Here is a 23,342-nt window from a genome sequence, read left to right on the forward strand (position 1 = left end):
GCCATTCAAAATGAGTGGTAGATTGTGCCATTGAGCTGCACATGTCCTCTGCAGTTATTACAAAAAAATAAATAAATAAAGTAAACAAATAAAGATTAAATAACAAATAAACTAAATTTAAAAAAGAAGAAAAAAAACTACCCTAAACTTTTAAGTAAAGCTTCAAGTAGGCTACCTTGAATGCAGAGATGACACCCAGCAAGCCTGCTAAAGAGCTGCTTTTTTGGGGTAAAAGAATGATGCTTGCGCAATATGGGCAGCCTGTTGCCTTTATTAACAAAGCAAGTGACCCTGGTCAGTCCTTTATGGCACTAGTTAAAAAAGAAGCTTAGGCTTCCAGGCACACTGGGCCCCAAAAACAGATCTAGTTAAAAGCACACTGCTATTTCCCCTCGCTTGACTTATGCTTGTCTTTGACATCCTTATCCTTATCAGCCGGTTCCTTGACCTGGTCACTGTGGGTGATCTCTGCCAGAGCACTTTGGACAGCATTGCTCAGAGTGTCTACACCAGGAAGGCTCTGAAGAATGGACATGATGAAGGCTGGGTCCTGGAATATGTCGTCGTATTCATCATCACCAACTGCATCCTGCACAGCAGTCATTGAGGATTCACATGTTGAATGACACAGCTTGAGGCAGGGTAGGCTAGTGACCTTAGTCTTGACTCAACCTGGCTCACCTGTTCTGGAACCTGCTTGGCCTCGTCTGTATCCATGGCATCTTCATCAACTTCAGCAAGCAGTATGTCTGGCAGAATTGGCGGGACAAGCTGAGGCACTAAAGGAATGTGAAACCAATCATGGTGTAAGTATTCAAACAAGCTATTTCTGTCCCTTTTAAGGTTTCAAACTGAGTACGTTGCTACTGGTTTACTGCCAGCCTGTATCTTGAAGTAGAAGAGCTTTGTGACACAGTGTTCCAGTGGGTAAGAGGACTTAGTTTGGTTGTTGGTTCTGGTGAAGACCACACTACTATAATAAAGCAGATCGAGAACAGGTTTCTGATATTATAGCTAAAAGTCTATTCCTAAAGCTGCTGTCTCTTGTATTCCCCTCTCTTTATTTTTCTTTCTTTCTCGCAGACCTTTAAAACCAAATGCTACTAAGAAAAATTGTGCTTCTGCAGTGCACTGTTTCCCACAATGTGGAATGCAGATTCTCAAGGGCCCTTTACACAGTCTAGAGATTTGCCATATTATTTCAACTATTCCCTCATTAAAAATAACTATCGTAATATCCAGAGTCATCGCTGACCACCCTTTTAGGCAAATAATCGAATATGTCAAAACTGCCCACCCCTAGAGACCATAGACTGCGGGCCTCACAATTTGCGAAAATTAACCTCCGAAACGTCACGGAAAAAAAAAAAAGAGAAAGAGAGAGAGGAGACAAACAAACTGCTTTGCTCACGCACCTAAGTTGTTGCAGTTGTGTGCAACAGGTGGCGGTTTCTTTCGAAAGGGGTCTATTTAAGTTTCAGTTTTGTAATCCGCATTCCTTCTGTCACTGCCAGTGGTGTTGCTGCCTTTTTATATGCTATGAGGAACAGCTACACAGTCAAGAAGAAAATGGAAGTCATCGAATGGCACCGGAATCGTGGGATGAACGTGAGTACAACCACATGTCATTTCAACGTGGACCACAAGCGTGTACCACTGTGTACACATCACATGCACGTACGCCAGTTTTGTTTGCTTACAACTCACTTCCTTATCTGCTTTCAGCGCTGGTCACTTCGCTAGCCTGTAAGTCGGATGCCGTTATTCTTTCTTTCAGGATGCGAGATAATATCCACTGATAAAAGTTGAGCGTATGTCTTGTCAAGCCACGCTAGATGCAAACGAAAAATGCATATTTTCTAGCTTTTTCAAACTTTTTTGTTTGGTCCCCAATACATGGCCCAGCCTATGAATTTCAGGTGGCAAGGGGGGGGGGGGGGGCGATGACTCTGGATATTATGGTAATAATAAACACAACAACAAATGTGAAGTTTTGTTAGGAATTCGTGATGACCTGTTAAATCACTTTATTAATACAAGATATATGTATGAAGCCCCCTTCTTGAGATTGATACAGGTCAGATTGGAAGAGATAAACAACGTTCATGCTGAAGCAGTGTTACCACCGCCATTTCTGGCGCAGAAAGTTACCCTTTCCAATTGATTATAGATTTGGGCCACTTATAAGTAATAGCGCATAATCCTGAGCCAATGACATGGTTGTAGTTTATGCTTCTTTTTGGTGTGTACAGTGTACTAGAGGGGGTGAAAGGAGCTTTGTCAGCTAAACACTTGATCACTGCTATTCTGAATACAGAAAGCATTTATTTTCATTTTATAGTAACATGTGGTCAAATATTGTACTACAGTGCTTAGTGGGAATTATCCTGTTCTGAAATTGCATACTTCCAAAGTTGTTGACTACATCAGAAGTTAGTGAAGCCTGCCATTTAGTATGAGCTGGATCCATATGCACTTCATTTAATGTACCAGTGAGATGGGGGGGGGGGGGGGGGGGGTTAAAGCAAAAGGTACTTTGTAAGAGTTTAGCACATTCCACGCAATGCAGCCAAATAGTATGTATAATCTTCATTAGCGTAAAATATTTGATCACTGCGAATTGAGAGAGAAAAGAAGTTATCTGAGACTGCATTCTAAGTAAAAGCCCATTATCATGTGCCTCAACATTATGCACACTGTATAGAACACAAGCATTTATTTTTATTTCAGGCCGGATATATTGTCAAACATGTCATTGCAATCTACTTTCTGGTATTTATAATGACATTTTCTATGGTTGTTAAGATCAGCAAACATGAAATTCTGCAGCTAAATTAGTGCACTTTGGCTTACCCTACATGCTAGATTTAAGTGACTGCATGGGCATTATGCAACCTCCTAGTTCAAGGCCTCTGATTAGGGCTTAGTAGAACATTTTCCTGGGCGAGCTGGTTCATAATTGAGAAGGAAAACAGAAGTGTGAAAGAAATAAGGACTTCAACCTAGATTTGCTTCAGAAAAGGGTTGAGACGACTGCAACAAGTGCATTAGAAGCCTTCCTTACGGGAAAAACACACAAGCCAGACTGTCCTCTACGAACGACCGTCACGGAGAAAGGTTCATCGCAAAGCCTCGTGGGAAGTTATTTACAGCAGCACTTCAGTTCACTAAAGATTGAAGACCCGTTCTTTGTCCACAGCTCAATTGACATCATAAAGCAATTCAGAGGCAGAGAAGTGCCCGGCCCCAACGATTTTTCAATCGACGTTGAGAAATTGTTTTATTCCATTCCTCATGGTGTACTGTTCCATGCTGTATGTGAGGTGATTAACGAGAACGGTGAAATCAGATTCCAAAGTGCCACGGGGGTAAGCAGCGACAACTTCCTCACAATATTTGAATTTTACCTGGAGTCAACAGCCGTTAGCTTTAACGGCCAAAAGTTGTCATTTGTCAACAAGTGCATAGCACTGAAATTCCATGTCACTAAAGCATGTAGGTATGTAGATGACTGCTGATTTGGAACAATGTAGATGGCCCTATTTCCGACAATATTACTACAAGCATTTTGAACGTTTTCGACAGCGCAGCAGAAGGACTTGGCTTCACCTTCACCTGCTTTATATCCAGTTTCTGGATATAAAAATTATCTTCAAGCCCAACTGCATATGTTAGATGTCTCCCTGAGTTGTGAAAAAGTATCCAGAGGACAGACTGGAAGATGCTTCAATGATAGGGCGAGAGAGCACACACTATTGGTTAAGAACAACTCGGGAGGGCACCTAGTCAAACATTGCAAAATGTGCAGGTGCGTACCAGAATTTGTGTGCACCACATTTCCAAAGTGGCTACGAGACAGAACAGAAAGGGAAATTCTTGAAGCATTTCATATTCTGAAGATGGATAACAAGCGTATTAGAATGCCTTCTTTAGCACTTAATGATAAAGAAGTCGCCTTCCTGGAGTGTAGTGTCGCAATTTATTGATGTAGCAACTAGCTCTTTAAGCAGTCAATGTTTTTTTTTTTTTTTTTTTCGTCTCTCGTGTATGTCCCTGTTTACTGATGCAGTGCCTCGTTCTTTAAGCATTGTTGTTGTTTTTTATAGTGTTCACGTTTCATAAACTTTTTAGTCAAGTACCATCGGTTGGTTTATGTTTTCTTGTCTTTTGTTCGGTTATTTACTCCTTCCAGGTCATGGTTTCTGGCGCAGCATCTACTTTTCAAGTCTTCTTTTAGATTTTTATTAGTTGGTGGGTCTGCGCATGTGCTTTAGCCTACCTTCACATATTTTTAGAAGCTAGTGTTGTGCAGTGCAATAATCTCTATTATCTCTAATCACCTTTGTTATACTGGGCCACACAGTGTCATGGTGCATGGCTATGATCTGGTTGTTTCGGTGGGGGTCCTAGTGCCTTTAATATTTGATGGCTTTATCATGAATGTGACACCCTGTGCTGGTCTCGTGCTGTACTTAGAAATATCATGTGTCTTCAATAAACCTTGATTGGAAATAAGCGCCAGTCCTTTGTACTCGTCTCATCCTTGTTTCTTTTGCGCTTCTGTTTTCATTCTCTGATTATGGTTTTGGTGGTTAAAATTGATAAAGTCATCATAATATTTAACAGGAAAGTTAGAGAACCTGTGAAGTGACAAAACCTTGATTCTAGCTACAAGGTTCAAAATTACCTTTATTTTATTAAAACTGCTTCTGTTGGCTTCAGAAAAAATAGCTACAACTTTCATAGATCTAGAAGCACACAGTTTAGTATCACAAGGAAATTCTCACTTTGGGAACCCGCCCGTAACCAGACACCACGTGAAAAAAAAAAAAAAAAAACTGAGCTGAACACAGGCTGTAGAGGACTAAATACAAGGTATTGCTTCACATGCTGTAAATGGCATGCTCACAGGAATGTGTATGTGCATGATTATTTTCTTGTTCAAAGCAGATAAAACAAATTTGCAGGTGCATCTCTATTTTAATGTAAATTATTGTAAAGCATACAAGCATGCTCTCGCAAAGGAGGGACGAGCATCTTGTGCCATTTCTTTTCTCGGTTCACTAGCGAAGTTCAGGCTCCAACTTTAAAGCCATTGTCTTCTTTGCACCCTAGATAGAAACAAGCTATTATTACTTTGGGTAAACTGTATCAGATTGTAAATTACTTCATCCGAGGTGAACATGAATCAACTTGTTGGGCAGGTTGATTGGTAAGATGGCAAGGTGAACACCTTGGCATATGTATGTGTGCATCTTCTGCAACAGCATGCATCATTTATGTCAAAGGATTATATAATATATAAATTTTATGGAATTTCTTTTTATTCTTATATATTCAAATGGACATGACGTCGCCTAGAAACAGTGCTGGCTATTCCTTGCTGCAGAAACAGCCCAAAAGTGCTAGTTTGACTAAATACTATGGGAGCATACAAGTAAGTATTAATGAACAGCACACTGGTAATTACAAGAAAAGTAGCTAAACATTAGCTTATGTATGCCAATATTTACCATTTGTTTGCAGTTATTAAGTTTACACACCTGCAGCCAAATTTGTCGTTTATATACATAAAAATTACTGTGCAGGAAAAATAAACATTAACAGCTATTGCAAGAATATCTTAGAATAGCAGCTTGGGCTTGTTGGTTTTCCACCCTGGTGTTAACAGCGCAAAACGTAGACGGGAGATGAGAAGACAGCACTTGTGGCGTCGTCTTCTCATCTCTTGTCCCGTCTACGTTTTGCACTGTTAACACCAGGAAGAATATCTTAAGGTGCTAGTTAGTAATTGTTGTTTAGGCAAGTATATGAAAAAAAAGAAACATGCATGTACTCGGTGGCATAGCTAAGTCGTCTGGCACCCGGGGCGCATAGGTCTTCTAGCCGGCGGAAAGAGGGGTGTCTTCAGACGTATATGACACCCTGCCCCACTGGCCCCTGGCATGTTTTCCATTGCTACGCCACCTCATGTACTATAGACCGTTTTCACCACACTCCCGTGGGCGCCACCATGTTTGATCACGTGATGACCTGTTGATTGCTTGCCTCAGCCAGCCTCCGCTGCTTCGGCGTTTGTTGCTGACAATGACTGTGTGAAAAGCTTGAAACTTTGCCCAAAGCTTCAGAAGACATTTAAATGTTGCATATCCATCCTTCTGAGTTCATTATGCCTTGTCCAAATGCTACGACCACTGCTGTATGGTCGCGTCCTAAAAGGCAGGGCTAGAAATTGTTTTCCAAGACGCTCTGGTACATACTTGCAGCCGCTGTATTAAATTGGAATTACTGTCATTCACTTTTTTATTTATTTATTGCCAGTGGCTTAGAAGCGACAGGCTGTCATGTTTTTGGTTTGGTAACAACTTTTGGTGCAATGTCGTTACACTATTTTCTATGTAATCACTCATGCCTGTGTCAACTGCGGTAGATTTGTTTGTCATACCCCAAGTAAAAACATACAAGTTTTGGAGTAACTTACAAAAAATACTTAATATTGTTAGTCCCTTGTTTAAGTTGTGGCTCGTGACGAAACCTTACATAACATACACAAGGCACTCATTGAACAGCATACTACTAACGAGTAGGCTCATATCTAATACATAACTGCGAGCCTCGGTGAATTTAAGTGAATGGGGCTGGACGTTAGTGGAGACTAGAAAAATAATATATTTGCAAGTGCAAGTGAATGTCTACTAAATTTGCGGTGTTATCTGGCTATCATATTCCATTACAGCAAGCCTTTGTTTCAGTTAGATGAGATTTGACATTTTATTCTGGGGTTGTGGCTCAAAGAAACAAGTACGAAGAAAACCAGGAAGTACCGAAGCTATGGTAAAAGTAGAGTTAGAAGAATGCCATGGATGAGCGGTACATCTTTTTTCGATGCTTCTTCATTGTGAACACAAAACACTGCAAGCTGATCAGCTTTTATTACAAAGTTTCACTTGAGTATGCCACAGTTGCTAAACCATTGCCTAGGAAGCAGCCTTAAGTGTGTACGTGCACAGCTTATTGAGTAGATTTTTAAATAAATGTGGGGCCTTCTCAAGCTGCACTGTAGGTTAGAGAGACACGGTAGTGCAGTGGCTCGAGATCATTTCAACCATCTGGTGTGGTTTAACGTGCACCTAAATCTGAGCACAGCAATAGAGCTTTGGTTTAGGCTAGTTGGTTCATTCTTTAAGTACAGAGAGAGCAGTGTGAAAAAACAGAAGGAATTGTGCTCATCCTAGTTACGTGTTCCTTTGTAGCAGCACGACTATCGCCTCCAAAGCAGGCGAAAAAGACGGGCTCACGTGCCGGTAGCGTGAGAATAGAACACGCTAGCACGCATAGCGAACACGGCTGGCCAGGCTAAATAAATCACGGCTACGGTAGCCACCTCTCTGTGCTGCCTCCCAAAAATTGGTGACCCAGACAACCGAACCCAGCCTTCCCACAAATTGGTGACCCTAACGATTGCGCCCAGCCATGACAGCGTCAACGCACTGGCTCTACAAAGGCGAGTGACGTCGCCTCACGCAGTCCGGAAGACGTCTCGCGGTTTTAGGGTGTCCGAATTCTACATCGACATGCCATACATCTGGTTCATCCATCTGGACTGCCACTCCCTTCTCAACAAGGTTTCAGGCTCCGGTTGTCATCCCTCGACCCCAACGTCTACGCGGACTTGCGGACAGCCGTCCTTGCTCACTATGTCAGCTTGAGTGCTCACTGACAATAGCTCTCGCCATTTCAACAGTTGCGTCATTCCGCATCTTGTTGGCCCACATCGTTTTTGCCGTTCGTAAGCATGTGCCAGTCCCAGCATGAAACCTCTACTTCGTCCATGAGCCTCCTCCCCAGCTCCTAGGCAGATGTGCGATGACTCTTTCTAAGGAATTCATTGGGCCAAACACAAGCGCCTTCTACTCTACGGTCCGCCGCTTCGACGTTCCTACAAGTTGTCCGCTTTCCACTAAGGGGCACCTCACTCATCACTGATTCAGAGGCTCTCCCACCTGCTCCACTAGGCACAAATTTCACTTTCACAGGCATGGCAACGCCACAAGCACAACCTTCGCGATGAATTCAGCGACCACCGCGAACCCTGATGCTATCAGTACTGAAGATTTCACCGCAAGTAACAGCAGGCGAGCCTTTCGATGCTCTGTGCTCGCACCTCCAGCGTATGCATGGCCTACTGCAGTTTTGCAGGAGCAGCTCTGCCATCTGGTTTCTTCAGCTCAAGAATCACTTCTATGTCAACAACATGAGTGACCAACACTTGCGCTATCTCCACGCAAGTCCCGAGCTGCCAGACAGCTTACTTTTGGAGCTCCGACTTCTACAGGCTCGGACATCTACGAGAACCTGCAGCAGGTTGCAATTTTGCACGAAGGTATCACTGTGGCTGTGCCTTGCTCACAATTAACCTACGCTGCCAGTGCTGCCTGGTACGTCTCACTCGGATTGCGTGAACCTGACACAACCAACGACATCACCATCTGCACACTTTACCTGGACTTACCATTGGACTTTATTTCAATTGCACTTTGCACTAGGAGGGAGTCCCTGTAGCGGCACGACTATAGTCTCCAAAGCAGGCAAAGAAGATCGGCTCGTGTGCAGGTAGCGCGAGAATAGAATGCTCTAGGGTGCTCAATGTGAGCAGCCGCGGTGCCGGCCACTCCAGAGATCCTGCTGGCCGGCCTAAACAAACCATGGCTACGGCGGCTACCTCTTTGTGCTGCCTCCCACACCTTCTCAGTCCACATTTTTTTTTTGTGCTGCCCTCTGTATACTTAAATGAATGAACCAACTAGCCCAAACCAAAGTTTTATTGCAACATATTTCTAGTCCTCTAGGTTCTTTTCTCTGTAGCCGAAAGAGAGAGAGAGAGAGAGAAAAAAAACTGCGCTCGTCCTGTTTGTGTGTGCCTTCCTTGGCCATGTTTTTTTGTACTGCCCTCTCTGTACTTAAATACAGTAGCGTTTTTGCATTCCATCCCTGTTGGAATGCGCCTGATGCGACCAAGAATCAAACCACTGCAGAGGCAACCCAACGGGTCTTGAAGCAACATTATCACTTGGCTAAAGTTACAATAACTCTAGGCTAGGCATGGTGTAAGCGCCATCTGTTTAACTGGCTGGTGGAAAGGGTCTATAAAACTGATAGCTGAAATTCACTGAACTGCCAGCTGTTTCAACATACTTTGAGTTACATTTTTATTCTCACATATAAAAAAAAAATATATTTTGTGCTTACTACCTTTTTATTTATTCATATTGTGCTTACTACCTTTTCATTTATACTTTTTTTTCCACTAAAATTTTACAAGATTGCAGTGTTTGATCCGTATCTTTCAACAATACCCTTGGCATTGTATAGCTGTTGTGTCCGGACTTTTATTTGCTGACAAGCAGTGAAACCAGTATACATCTCTGCAAGCTCACTTCTTATATGGCAAAGTTTATTTACAACCATTGTTTTTCACTATTTTTTGACAACGAGAAAGCTAAGTTAATATGCCATGTGTTTTATTTAATGATGTGCTCCAAAAAACTAGACCTTGCTTCAAAATTTGAGTAAGAACAAAGCAGCAATGAATGAAAAATGTTTAAAAGTTGTCAGAATAAAAATGGAGGTCACTGCACTTGCAGTTCTAATTGAGCAGCATATGGGAAATAGCAGCAGTGAGCAAGTTCTAGAAACTTTGTAAACTCTACATAAATTCAAAACGTGGGGTTCGGGGAGAAGGCAAACCAGAGGGCACTCACAAGACTGGTGCTGGAGGGACATCAGCACAGCATAAGCAACCTGCTCATCCTCAGACATGGTTCTGGGGTCTGCCAAGCTGGCTACTGCACCGAAAGCACCTGGCTCTGTTCCCATGTAGAGGGCCCGCTCCAGAAGCAGCTGTTCTTCGGCCGACATAACTGCTCACACAGAATGGATGCATGCTAAGGGAATGCCTGTCTATAGCTGATCACTGCACCTTTACTCGCAATAACCGCACAGAGAGGTGAAAGTTGTTGGCATACTACACTGTCACACTGTTGCAAGGAATGCTGAGAAGAATGGAGTGATGACAAGGTGATGATCATTCTTATCTAGACATCTAGCAGATTGCAATATAAACTTTTACAAGCATTTACACGAGCACAAGTGAGTAATCTTAATCCCCTAATGCCTAAATTTGTTTTTCCCTCAAAGGTAAACTTTTGAATTGCAGTAAAAATCACTTGAATGTGACATTAGAACATTCAAAATTAGTTTAAAACCATTTGCTACTCTAGGGTGGAAAACTGAAATGGGTGTCCAGTGCAAAAGACTGCCTTTATAGCTTCACATTTTGTCACGGTGCATCCTTTGACTTCTAATGTGAACCATCCTGCATCTTATGGCAGCCTGCAAATAAGGAGCCTTTGCAGAGATGACTACAATTTGTGCACTTGTATGGATGCAGCTGCATAATTTTCTTGGGTGTTCAGCCTCTCTGTGCAGAGTTGTTTTCTAAGCGAGAGATGGTGAAAAGCCGTCATGTTTTTGTTGAATGGACCCACATGGTGTAGGAATTCAGCTTTCTCTCGCTTAAGCATTCCATTTTTGAATTCGCAGCTCAGAACTGGCATGTTGGGAAATTTTGAGAACCAGCTAGAAAAGGTTCATTGGGAGGGACGTATGTACCTCTGAACCCCCTTTTTCTTTGTTAATAAAGCTACGGCTATAGAAGCAGAAATAAAATTAAGAAAGTATAAAAAGCTCTTTTTGAAATTGTTGCACATTTTTATGCAGCTTCCTTGCGCACAATTTTTTACTTGCTAACATTATTTGTGTATAGGTGGCAGTTTTCAAAAAGTTCAAATAGTCTGAACACTTGTATTTCAGACCTCCTCTGTAGGGGAGAAGCATGTAAGCATGCAGAAGACTGCACAAAATGTGGAAACCAACACACATTGTTATTGTGATGGGCAAGCCATTCTTGAACATTTTGTGGGTATGTACAGATGACATAGTTAAATGCATCTTTTTGCTGGTTTTAGTTGAAGTTACTTTTAATAATGTGGTTTCTTTACCTCTCTGTGTTGTTATGTGGACTGGCACTTCTGTCTCAAACGGCTGGCATGCAAACAGTGCAAAATTTGCAGCCCCTCGAGTTCCCACGACCGCACATTTGTTATTCCTGTGTTCCAGCACAAATTTTCCTTTATCTTTTTACATATGGAAGTACGTCTGATCTTAATGTTTCAAGCAACAAAATAGAAAAGATCCCTATTATTTTTTTAGAAAAAAGAAAAGGTATCTCTGAACCTAAATGTATCCTTGAAAATAGTGCCAGGTACCTTCATATGTGTGTGCACACGGAAGCCTCTATTTATGGAAACATTGTCTTGCACGTGAACTTCACTACAGCAGATTGCTTCTTATTCACTCATAAGTTCATCACTCACATAGTCATTGTTATCAGCCTGAAGTCTGTTGTTCAAAGCATTGCAAATTGAACCTTGCTCAAACCCATGGAATCGCTTGCTCGAGTGATATTAACCATTGCTTCTACATCAGATAGGCAGAAATGGGCATAAATGTATGTAGTATGTAGTAGTGTAGCTGTGACCAGTGGACATGCTCATTCATTAAAATGAACTTATACATGGCAGGGTTTCTGCAGAGTGATTAAACCTAGCTCTTCTATTTGCAGGGACATCTCCTACCAATGCCAGGTTTGTTTAATCAAAAGCTCTGCATAGTACAGCAACTTTCCTTAACTTCCCGGTAACTATGCTGTTGGCAGGAGAGCAACCAGTCAACCTGCTATTTTAAGGGAGACAGGTATATCATGACGTGCAAAGTTTGCTTAATTTTTTTTCTTTTGCAGTATATTAAGTACCTCGATTATGATGAGACATGCTAGCGCTGCTACTTTCAGGGCACCATGTAGTATATATGCAATAACAACACTCCACGCTTGCTTATTTATTATATACATAGACAGCGTAGATAGCATTAATAGCGATTGCAGTTATCTGGAATGATTAGGTCTTGTAAGAAAAAGAAATGCACAAATAGGGCAAAGAAAGAAAAAAAAATAATAAAACCAGCAACAATTTCAGCTGTACCATAACACATCTCTGTGCACTAAATGTCCAACACCACCACCATGCTGACAACTAAACTGCACGTACATGCACTTGCAGTGTCAGAAGCTGCCAGAGTAGCATCCCTTGGTGAATTGGCCATCTCCTGCCTGACTTCGTAATCCTGCCATTGACGTTGCTCCTCCATGGACACGCGCAGCGCCTGAAAAGTAGAATGACTGAGGCAACTGTGCACAGCATGGATGTACCCACCACTCCTAAGGTCAGTAATTTAACTAAAGGCATTCATCCTAGGGGCTCTAATAGAGTTAATGGCTTTTCACAAACTAAGCAGGCCAGGGCACAAGGTGTTCTGGAAGCATGTTTACACAAAATTCCCTGCACAAGTAATTCAGGTGGAAAGTGTCACATTTCACCAAGCAAGTGCCATGAATTCTTGTGAAAACAAAAATGAATACATTGCAGTCAATTCTAATGTGTTACACATGCCGGCACATGCAGGCATGCAGAAACAAAGGCACACATGGATTTTTTCAGTTATAGGATGGGTGCAGAATAACAAGAGCAAAATAGCATATCCAGCTGGTTTCAGAAAGTAAGGGACACCTGGTTTTTATAAAAGCATCAGTTTCTTGAAATGAGAAAATGAGACACGTACACCAAATTTAGTGAAATACTGAGATCCAAGTGAAGGCAGAAGTTCTACTTATGGAAAATGTCACCATATGTGTGCACAAATGCAGGCATCTTTAAAGATGTTCCACCTACCAGAACTAAAGCTGGGTCATCGTCATCAAAGTCAAGGTCATAGTTAATTGCACTCCTGCTGTCACCTTGGGCTATTGGAGTGCCTGCAACGACTTTGCTCAGGATATTGCCTGCTGGCACAGTCACCATGTGTGATCTGCAGGAAAGGCATGTGCAGGCAGCTATGTAAGGCACTTACCTCAAGGACTTGTGGACACATGCAGAAATCTTAATTAAAATTGTACATGACAGTGAGTAGAAACAAAATTAGTGATGAACAGTATGATTTCCGTCTTACAGTCATTGTGTCAGTCATCACACAAGTGCACAGAATGCCACACATTAAGTTATAACCATGAACAGTTTCTACAGAAGAGGGGCTAGTTCCGTACTGACTGATACAGTACTAATACCAGTTCTCACGAAACTATAATATTAATTAATTATAAGCAGTTGTCATATATGGACTCATCTGCCTGAGAATATTTATACAGTGCAGTCCACTTACATATGACAATATTCATCATCACCATCAGCAGCAGCAGCAGCATCAGCCTGTTTTATGTCCACTGCAGGACGAAGGCCTCTCCCTGCGATCTCCAATTACCCCTGTCCTGCGCCAACCGATTCCAACTAGCACCCACGAATTTGCTAATTTCATAGCTCCACCAAGTCTTCTGTCGTCCTTGATTGCGTTTCCCTTCTCTTGGTACCCATTCTGTAACCATAATGGTCCAGCAGCTATCTAACCGGCGCATTACATGGCCTGCCCAGCTCCATTTCTTTCTCTTGATGTCAATCAGAATATCATCTATACCCGTTTGCTCTCTGATCCAAACCGCTCTCTTTCTGTCTCTTAACGTTATGCCTAGCAATCTTCATTCCATCACTCTTTGCGCAGTCCTTAACTTGTTCTCAAGCTTCTTTGTCAGTCTCCAAGTCTCTGCCCCATATGTCAGCACTGGTAAAATGCATTGATTGTACACCTTCCTTTTCAATGGTAATGGTAAGCTTCCAGTCAGGAGCTGGCAATGTCTGCCGTATGTGATCCAACACATATTTATTTTTCTGTGAATTTCCTTCTCATGATCAGGGTTCCCTGTGAATAATTGACCTAGGTAAACATACTCCTTCACAGACTCTAGAGGCCGACTGGCGATCCTGAACTCTTGTTCCTTTGCTCGGCTATTTATCATTATCTTTGTATTCTGCATATAAATCTTCAATCCCACTCTTACACTCTCTCTGTTAAGGTCCTCAATCATTTTTTGCAACTCGTCTGGATTGTTGCTGAATAGAACAATGTCATCAGCAAACCGAAGCTTGCTGAGATATTTGCCGTCGATCTTTACTCCTAAGCCTTCCCAGTTTAATAGGTATAATAGGTTTAATAGGTATTGAGGTATTCTGACTCCTCTGGGTGCCTGTCGCCGGCAAAAGATGCCGAGAGCGAGTGGGGCTATACTAATCCAGGTACAACCAAATTAAGAAGGCCCACTTAGCCTCAACAAGACACTCCCTCACCAGAACAGAAATTGGCCTCCCTGGTGCAGTATTCGGCCACCCCCTCCCAAATGGCTCACTCAAATTACCCAATGGCCCTCAGTCCCCAGCAGCTACGGAGCACCTGACCAAGGCGGCGGTCAGACCTGTAACGCAGCAGAGGGTGCTAAGAATCTCTGGGCCCGGACAGGCTGCCAATGGAAACTGACTCTTGCAACATTTAAAACCCGAACCCTCTCGAGTGAGGCTAGCTTAGCAGGACTCTTTGAGGAACTATCAGGCATTGTTTGGGATATCATCGGCCTTAGTGAGATTAGAACTGGTGAGGCTTATACATTGCTGAATAACGGACATGTCCTCTGCTATAGAGGTCTCCTAGATAAGAAGCAATACATGGTAGGATTCCTAATCCATAAGGACGTAGCGGGCAACATTTACGAATTCTACAGCATTAATGAGAGGGTAGCTGTAGTCGTAATCAAACTTCATAAGAGGTATAGATTATAGGTAGTACAAGCCTACGCTCCAACATCCAGTCACTATGATGAGGAAGTAGATCAGTTTTATGAAAATGTTGAATTAGCGATGAGAAAAGTGCAAACTCAGTATACTGAAGTAATGGGAGATTTCAATGCAAAAGTGGGGAAAAAGCAGGCTGGCGAACAAGCAATTGGCAACTACGGTGTCTATTCTAGGAACGCTAGAGGAGAGATGCTGGTAGAATTCGCAGAAAGGAATAACTTTCGAATAATGAACACCTTCTTCAGAAAGCGTAGCAACAGAAAGTGGACCTGGAAAAGCTCTAATGGTGAAACAAGAAATGAAATTGACTTCATACTTTCTGCTGATCCCAGCATAGTGCAGGCTATAGAAATGATAGGTAGGGTAAAGTCCAGTGATCATAGGTTAGTGAGGGCTAGGATTCACATCAATTTGAAGAGAGAAAGAGCAAAATTGGTCAAGAAGAAACAGGTCAGCCTAGAGGCAGTAAGGGTAAAAGCAGACAAATTCAGGCTGGTACTTGCAAACAAATATGCAGCCTTAGAACAGAGAGAGGATGATGACATAGAGGTAATGAATGAAACCATAGCAAGGCTGGCTTCAGAGGCAGCAATTGAAGTGGGAGGCAAGGCACCAAGGCAACCAGTAGGCAAGCTCTCCCAAGTAACAAAGGACCTAATAAAGAAACAAAAAAAAATGAAAGTGTCCAACTCAAGAGATCAGATTGAATTCGCGGGACTATTAAAACTGATCAACTAGGCGAAAAAATGTGATATTGGAAATTGTAACGTGAGAAAGACTGAAGAAGCCGTAAGAAATGGACGCAGCCTGAAATCAGTGAGAAGGAAACTTGGCATAGGATAAACCAAGATGTATGCACTGAAAGATAAGCAGGGTAATATCATCAGCAATCTCGAAGATATAGTAAAAGCAGCGCAAGAATTCTATACTGACCTGTACAGTACCCAGAGGAGTCGGGATACCTCAATTGGAAACAGGAATGAACAGGATACAGAAACTCCTCCTGTATCTAGCGATGAGGTCAGAAGGGCCTTGCAAGGCATGAAACGAGGAAGAGCGGCAGGAGAAGATGGAATAACAGTCGATTTAATCAAAGATGGAGGAGACATAATGCTTCGAAAACTGGCGGCTCTTAATACGAAGTGTCTATCGACTGCAAGGATCCCAGAAAACTGGAAGAATGCAAACATTGTATAATCCACAAGAAGGGAGACATTAAAGAATTGAAAAATTATAGGCCCATTAGCTTACTCCCAGTATTATATAAAATATTTACCAAAATAATCTCCAATAGAATAAGGGCAACACTGGACTTTAGTCAACCAAGAGAAGGGATACTCTACAATGGATCACATCCATGTCATCAATCAGGTAATTGAGAAATCTGCAGAGTAGAATCAGCCTCTCTATATGGCTTTCATAGATTACAAAAAGGCATTTGTCTCAGTAGAGATACCAGCTGTCATAGAGGCATTACGCAATCAAAGAGTTCAGAACGCTTACGTAAATACCTTGGGAAATATCTACAGAGATTCAACAGCTACCTTAATTCTCTACAAGAAAAGTAGGAAGATACCTATAAAGAAAGGGGTCAGCCAGGGAGACACAATCTCTCCAACGTTATTCACTGCGTGCTTGGAAGAAGTATTCAAGCTATTAAACTGGGAAGGCTTAGGAGTAAAGATCGACGGCGAATATCTCAGCAACCTTCGGTTTGCCGATGACATTGTTCTATTCAGCAACAATCCAGACGAGTTGCAACAAATGATTGAGGACCTTAACAGAGAGAGTGTAAGAGTGGGGTTGAAGATTAATATGCAAAAGACAAAGATTATGAAGAATAGCCAGGCAAAGGAACAAGAGTTCAGGATCGCCAGTCAGCCTCTAGAGTCTGTGAAGGAGTACGTTTACCTAGGCCAATTAATCACAGGGAATCCTGATCATGAGAAGGAAATTCACAGAAGAATAAAAATGGTTGGATCGCATACGGCAGACATTGCCAGCTCCTGACTGGAAGCTTACCATAACATTGAAAAGGAAGGTGTACAATCAATGCATTTTACCAGTGCTGACATATGGGCAGAGACTTGGAGACTGACAAAGAAGCTTGAGAACAAGTTAAGGACCATGCAAAGAGCGATGGAATGAAGATTGCTAGGCATAACGTTAAGAGACAGAAAGAGAGCGGTTTGGATCAGAGAGCAAACGGGTATAGACGATATTCTGATTGACATCAAGAGAAAAAAATGGAGCTGGGCAGGCCATGTAATGCGCCGGTTAGATAACCGCTGGAACATTATGGTTACAGAATGGGTACCAAGAGAAGGGAAACGCAATCGAAAACGACAGAAGACTAGGTGGAGCGATGAAATTAGGAAATTCGCTGGTGCTAGTTGGAATCAGTTGGCTCAGAACAGGGGTAATTGGAGATCGCAGGGAAGAGGCCTTCGTCCTGCAGTGCACATAAAACAGGCTGCTGATGATGATGATCATGATGATAACAGTGAAGTCACTGGCACCAGAAAATATCTTCACAATATCAGTATCTACACTATAGCACAAACTTCGATCATTTATGCTTCAAGAAAATTTGGCTATATATAGTCACTTGATTGCTATTAAAGTACTGCATACTTCAGCATTATTGACTCTAAAATGATGAAGGAAATATAATGTCTGTACATTTTGGTCTTGTCAAACACGTTGCAATCCCTGCAAAGTGTCTGTGCACATCCTCTTCACTTTCTCAGGTATTTCATATGCCTCTAATTATATCAAGAGGTGATACTAACTTAGGTTTGCTTCATTCATCTGTTTTGACAAAATAGACATGGGCTGAAAAGTGTACATTTGCATATGTCACTGTCTTGACACTGTGCCAGTTTTTCGGGCTTCTTTGATGTAGTGAATCAAATCCTTGCAGGTACAAGAGTATATTCTTTATGCACAATATTTGAAATCTACTTGTGACCTTAAATATAACCATTTACCAGGCCATCCTGCTCACTGTCAGACACAGAAGCATTAGTGCAGAAGACTGTGACTCTTGGAAAGCAAGCAGCAGTGGTTTGCTACAAAACAGCATTCCAAGAATCTTCAGTATCCAGACTTTTCACAGGTTAATGCGAGCTCAGTAGTATCAACATGTGCCAGGGTCATCAAAAGTAGCTGCTACTTTATCAAGCAAGAGGATGATTCCATGACCAAGTGATCAATGCTTTCATGTTGGTTTTGCTGGCAAAAACAAGCTTAAAGGGCCCCCTACCAGGTCTGGCCATTTTGAGCTGACAAGCGCAGAGCATACAACGCGCAATAACGATAGTGTCTGCAAAGTATTACATTGCTACGTGCCTCGGAAAGATCTGAAATTTCCATCCGAGTGCCGTTTTCCCTTCTCCTCGGGGCCACTGCGCTCCAAGCCGGAGGATGACATACATGTGCTAGTGCGCCTACGTACGCATGTTTGTGCTATGACATCGCTCGTAGTGACGCATTACCTAGAGAATTAGTCAAGGCAACATCTCTTATTTCTGTAATCTGTTGACTGAATAGACAATATAAAGTTTAGAGAAATAATAAAACACAAACCGAATGTCTGCATGTTTTTGTTTTACTTCACACCGCAGCAAGAAAGATGTACTTCTGTTTTGTCTGTTTATTCCCACATCGTGCAGTCGCACATGCAAACACCAAAACTATTGTCAGTTTCCACTGTGTTCCAGGGTGGGATCATGCTCTGTGATCGTTTGTGTCTGCCTCAGTATTCATGTAGCACTGACTTATACCGCTAGTCAGGTGTCCTTGTGTACAGCGTGCAAAATTGTGCGCTGCGCGAAATGAGACAGTCACAACAGCTCGCGCGTGATGCCATCAGCTGAAGAGCGCTGCGCTCCAAAAAAGTGAGAAAAAAAATGAAGGCAGGGCCTGTGACGTATGCGTCATGTGATCCTTGAAGTCTGATATAGGAGAATGCAGGGAAGGAATTTCGCTTGCAGAGGCTAGACGGGGCAAGTGGAGAGAGTGTCTCGCTTGGCAGTGGAGCTCAGCTCCTGAAATCATGGGTTTGCAGCGCTGAACTATTTCTATCTCGGCTATTAATGAGCCAATTTGAAAAAAATATTGCGGCAGGATGCTCCCTAGAGGACACGTAACAACTTCCAGCGTGTAACCAAAATTTGCTATGGGACTTGGTGAGGTTCCCTTTAAAGGGAACAAAAGAGAAAAATATTTTGGGCTGTGTTAGTAAATTACACTTCTGCAATACCAGAAGCTACTTTTACCAAGAAAAGAGGCTTACTTGAGCCAGAAAATTTGCAGAAATGAACCATGGGTGGCAATGCCATCTTGAAATTTCCGCACTAGCTCACCACGGCGTAAGGAATTTTGACAAGGTCTGCAGTTAATTTTTTTATGGTCACCGAGGAACTACACTGTATTCTTAAAGAGCCTAAGACTGAATTTTGTAAGTTCCAAGAACTTTTGCTCAGCCACAGTGGCCCACTTACAAAATTGTACTTTGAAATTCGTGCTGTCACACTAACGTAGTGCCACTGGGGTTTTTGCCTGAAATGAGAAAAATGGAACTTTGACCTTAATTTGATTAAATATGAATTGAAGTTGACCTTGAAGTTATTAAAAATGTAGTTTTAAAGACAATGCCCTGTCACTCTAAACTAATTTAGTGTTTCTCTTTAATGCCTTTTTGATGCCTCCCGAGGAAGGTGATCAACAGGTTGGTAAATTCTTTTATATTGTTATATATATAGTTAAATAATAATTTTTTCTGAGTTACGTTCATTTGTTCGCTGTCTATCAGCTATCTGTACTCACTAAATCAGGGAAAAAGACTACATGGATGCTTAGGGGAGTTTGAACCATGGGCCCTCTTCACACGTATCTTCATAATGTTTCACTTTAATAAAGTTCCGCTGTGTTACAGTTTGCACATCTGTTGCCAGTTATAGCAGTGTCATGTGTGATACTGCCTACCTTGTACAGATGACGACAGACAAACATCACACTATGCAGCTTTTACAGTAAGCGCCAGTCGCTCTCAAAAGGAATAGGCTGCAGATAGCTTTAACACTTAGGCTCTGAGGGAATGCACATACTAGGTGTTCCACATAATTTGTGCCAGAATTTTAAGATATGAAAGTGCCTTGTAGCTGGACAGGACCAAGGTAATGTTGTTTGCTGTTGCATGGAGCAAGAAAAACTATTTCTCCAGCAAAGCTGTTAAGGGCTACTTTCCCCACTATTGTGTCCACATGTAGAAAAAAAATCCCGAAGATAATGCAATGCCGTACCCGACTCTCGGCGGAGGTGACGCAGGTGTTAAACACTCCCCATACGTGGGCCGATCCCGAAGATAGTACAATACCGGGCCGACCAATGGTAGAAGTGAAGCAGGCATTAAACACTCCCCATACGTGAGCCGATTCTAAAGATAGTGCAATGCCAGGCTGACCCGCGGCGGAGGTGAAGCAGGCGTTAAGCACTCCCCACACATGGGCTGATCCCGAAGATAGTGCAATGCTGGGCTGACCCGCGGCGGAGGTGCAGTTCTCTATTAAGAGGCCAACATACACAGCTTCGCTGGTCATCCTTTTTCACAGAGTGGAAGGGCACTCAGTTTTTATTCGTATTTTGCCTAATTACATAATTAGCTTGTGCCGCATGTTTCTTCTTCTGCTGGCGCGGCCCTGGTCAACAACGTGAGCTGGTGCAAAGATGGGCAAGAAAGAGAGGAAGAGGAATAGATGGCGGGCGCATCTGCAGTTGGGTTTCTCCCAGCTGCTGAAATAAAGTCGCAAAGCTTTTAATGGTGCTTAGTAGGACACAGTTACTGGTGACCAGGCATCCAACAAGACCTGCAGTGGAATAACAGGGGCCACAGATGCCAGCCCAGCAACTCTGCCGGTACCACCTCTGGAACTGATTCTGGACCTTCCACGAGTGTGACTGGAGCTACAGCTAACATCACCCTACCGCAGTGTGCATTGCTGATCCAGCATTATGGTTCATTCAAGCAGAGAACGAGTTTCGCATGAGTCGCATCAGCTCGTTAGTTCATAAGTACGAGTTGCTCCTTGAACCGCTGCCACCACAGATAATGGCCGAAGTATGACAATCAAAAGGGCTCTTCAGTGCTGCCTCGTTCTGCCTGCACATTGCCGTATCCAGCAGCTCCCGAGTACTGAGAAGCTCAGTGACTGGTGACTGATTTCCAACCCAGTTTCTGTGTCACCTTCAACCTCTGCTCAGCAACACGGCAGATACCCTCGACACGGCCGTACTATGCGAGTTGTTCCTGCATCGTCTTCCGGCCAACGAACGATTAACTCTGGCCTCAACTCATAAAAGTTAGGTGTCAGAACTTGCTGAACTTGCGGACGACATGATGGACGTTGCGCCGGCAACCATCAACGCTGTCTGTAGATCTCTGGTGTCCGAAGTTGATTCCCTCCAGGAAACAGTAGAAAATCTCGTGTATCAAGTAGCTGAATTGCACCAAGAACTTCAAGACACTCACATCTCTAACCACCGATTCTGCCCAGCTCATTAGCCCCTCACGCCGCCTTCCGCATGCACGTGGTTTCCACAAGCTTCACGCAGTTTTTCACTGCAGAACCTGTGCTACTACCACTGCCATTTTGCTACTGCTGCTCGTCAATATGCATCCCCCTGTTCGTGGCACACAGAAAACACTGATGTAATAGTTCTGCGGAAATCCACAAGGTGGAGAAAAGCAATTAAGGGAAAATGAGACATCTACCCAAATGTAGCAGGACGAATTCGTCCCAGACCAGGACGAATTTTTCTTCATCTGCGAGGCTTTTCGTTCGAGGAACCCGTATGGGTTTCCTTTGTAGCAATTGCTACGATTGGGTGGATGTCTCATTTTCGCTTAATTAACAGAAAACACTGCGGCCGGTCGTCAGTAACAGTGGCGAGCGACCACAGCCATTCTGTTAGCAGTTTTTTCTACATCATTAACTGTATGACCAGTTTGCGCTTGCTTGCTGGCATTGGTGCAGAAGTCAGCATTGTCCCTGCTTCTCAAACTGATTGGTGTTTCCACGCAAAGTCAGCCCCCCTTCAGGTTATTTATGCTTTGGTCATCGCAATCTACGATCAGAAGTCTCTCACCATTGACCTTGACCTGAAAAGATGGTTTCGATGGCTATTCTGGATAGCAGGTGTGCGCTATGTAATCTTAGGAGCTGTTTTCTTGAGACATATCCACATGCTCATGGAAATGAAGTGCTGTCGCCTGATTGATAGCATCACTGGTCTGACTGTCAATGGTTTTTTGTTGGCCACTATAGCTCTAAACCCAGCTTTTGTCAAACCTTTTCCTTTGCATGTAGGGCTCTTCACACTGAGTTACCGGAAATCACTACACAGGTCCCAATGAACAAGCCTACTAGACACACTGTGACGCATTGTATTGTCACCACAGGCCCACCTATGCACTGCTGCCCATGCCGACTCGGTCCTGAAAAGCTCTGTGTTGCTTGCAACGAGTTCGAGTATATGTTGCAGCTAAAAATCATTTGTCCGTCATTAAGCTCATGGTCATCGGTTCTTCACATCGTGGCTAAAAGACAGTGATTGGCGGCCCTGTGCTAACTACCGCACATTGAATGTGGTCACTGTCTCTGACCATTACTCTCTACTCAACATTCAACTGCACTGCCCTTTTGGCTGGGATCACAATGTATTCGAAGATAGACCTCGTTAAGGCTTATCACCAGATCCCTGTTGAACCATCTGATGTGCCCAAAACTGCTATCACTGTACTACCCCGTTTAGTCTGAGTTTTTGCGTATGCCTTTTGGTTCGCGTAATGCAGCTCAAACATTCCAGCATTTTACAGATGAAGTTACCAGGGGTTTATCGGTTTGCTTTGCCTTTATTGATGAACTCCTTGTTTCTAGTAAAGAGCCGAGATGCACAAAGCTCATCTCCGTTAACTGTTTGCTCATCTGCGTGATTAGTATTTTGTCATCAATGCTGACAAATGTCAGTTGAAGGTTTTGGAGATTGAAGGTTTTGGAGACATAGCATCACCAAGCTTCACTGCCTGACAATGTATAGGCCATCATTGACTATCCACCTGCGACGTCCATATACAGCCTGCATCATTTTCTCAGCCTTGTGAATTTTTACCATAGCTTCATCCCTACATGCTCTACACTACTGCCAGCCTCTTGAAGGTCTCCTTTCCACATAGAAAGGCGAGTCCACCACTCTGCCTAGGGATTCTGTTGTCGATAAGGCCTTTTCCACCATTAAGACCAAACTCACCCAAGCCACAGCCCTGCACCATCCTTCACAGACTGCTTCCAATGGCTTTATGGTAGACACTTCTTCAGTAGCCGTGGGAGCTGCTCTTGCATCAGTGGCCTAATAGTGCATGGGTCCTCATCCCCTTTTCCTGGAAGTTGCATGACACTGAGTGCCGATATAGCACTTTTTGATGGGAGC

General features: G+C 43.0%; 1 protein-coding gene and 1 long non-coding RNA gene across 4 annotated transcripts in view; one reads left to right on the plus strand and one right to left on the minus strand.

The window, feature by feature from the left end:
• Positions 1-253: 253 nt before the first annotated feature.
• The window catches only part of LOC126545273 (26S proteasome non-ATPase regulatory subunit 4-like), a 38,948-nt gene continuing 15,859 nt past the window's right edge, over positions 254-23,342 (minus strand). For 2 of the 3 annotated variants that reach the window (XM_050193064.3, XM_050193065.3), the window contains 5 exons: positions 12,849-12,984; positions 12,168-12,282; positions 9,762-9,920; positions 682-779; positions 254-589 (listed from right to left, as the gene is read on the minus strand). In XM_050193064.3, coding sequence (XP_050049021.1) covers positions 383-589; positions 682-779; positions 9,762-9,920; positions 12,168-12,282; positions 12,849-12,984 — 715 coding nt within the window. In that variant the 3' untranslated portion in view covers positions 254-382. The remainder of the gene's footprint in view (positions 590-681; positions 780-9,761; positions 9,921-12,167; positions 12,283-12,848; positions 12,985-23,342) is intronic. The other variant, XM_055061350.2, reaches the window with a different exon arrangement.
• Positions 722-12,266, plus strand: LOC126545299 (uncharacterized). Its single transcript, XR_008608459.2, has 3 exons — positions 722-806; positions 10,873-10,981; positions 12,180-12,266. It is a non-coding gene; the product is annotated as an uncharacterized lncRNA (long non-coding RNA).

The sequence above is a fragment of the Dermacentor andersoni genome, chromosome 1, assembly GCF_023375885.2.
Source record: "Dermacentor andersoni chromosome 1, qqDerAnde1_hic_scaffold, whole genome shotgun sequence".
Lineage (NCBI taxonomy): Eukaryota > Metazoa > Arthropoda > Arachnida > Ixodida > Ixodidae > Dermacentor > Dermacentor andersoni.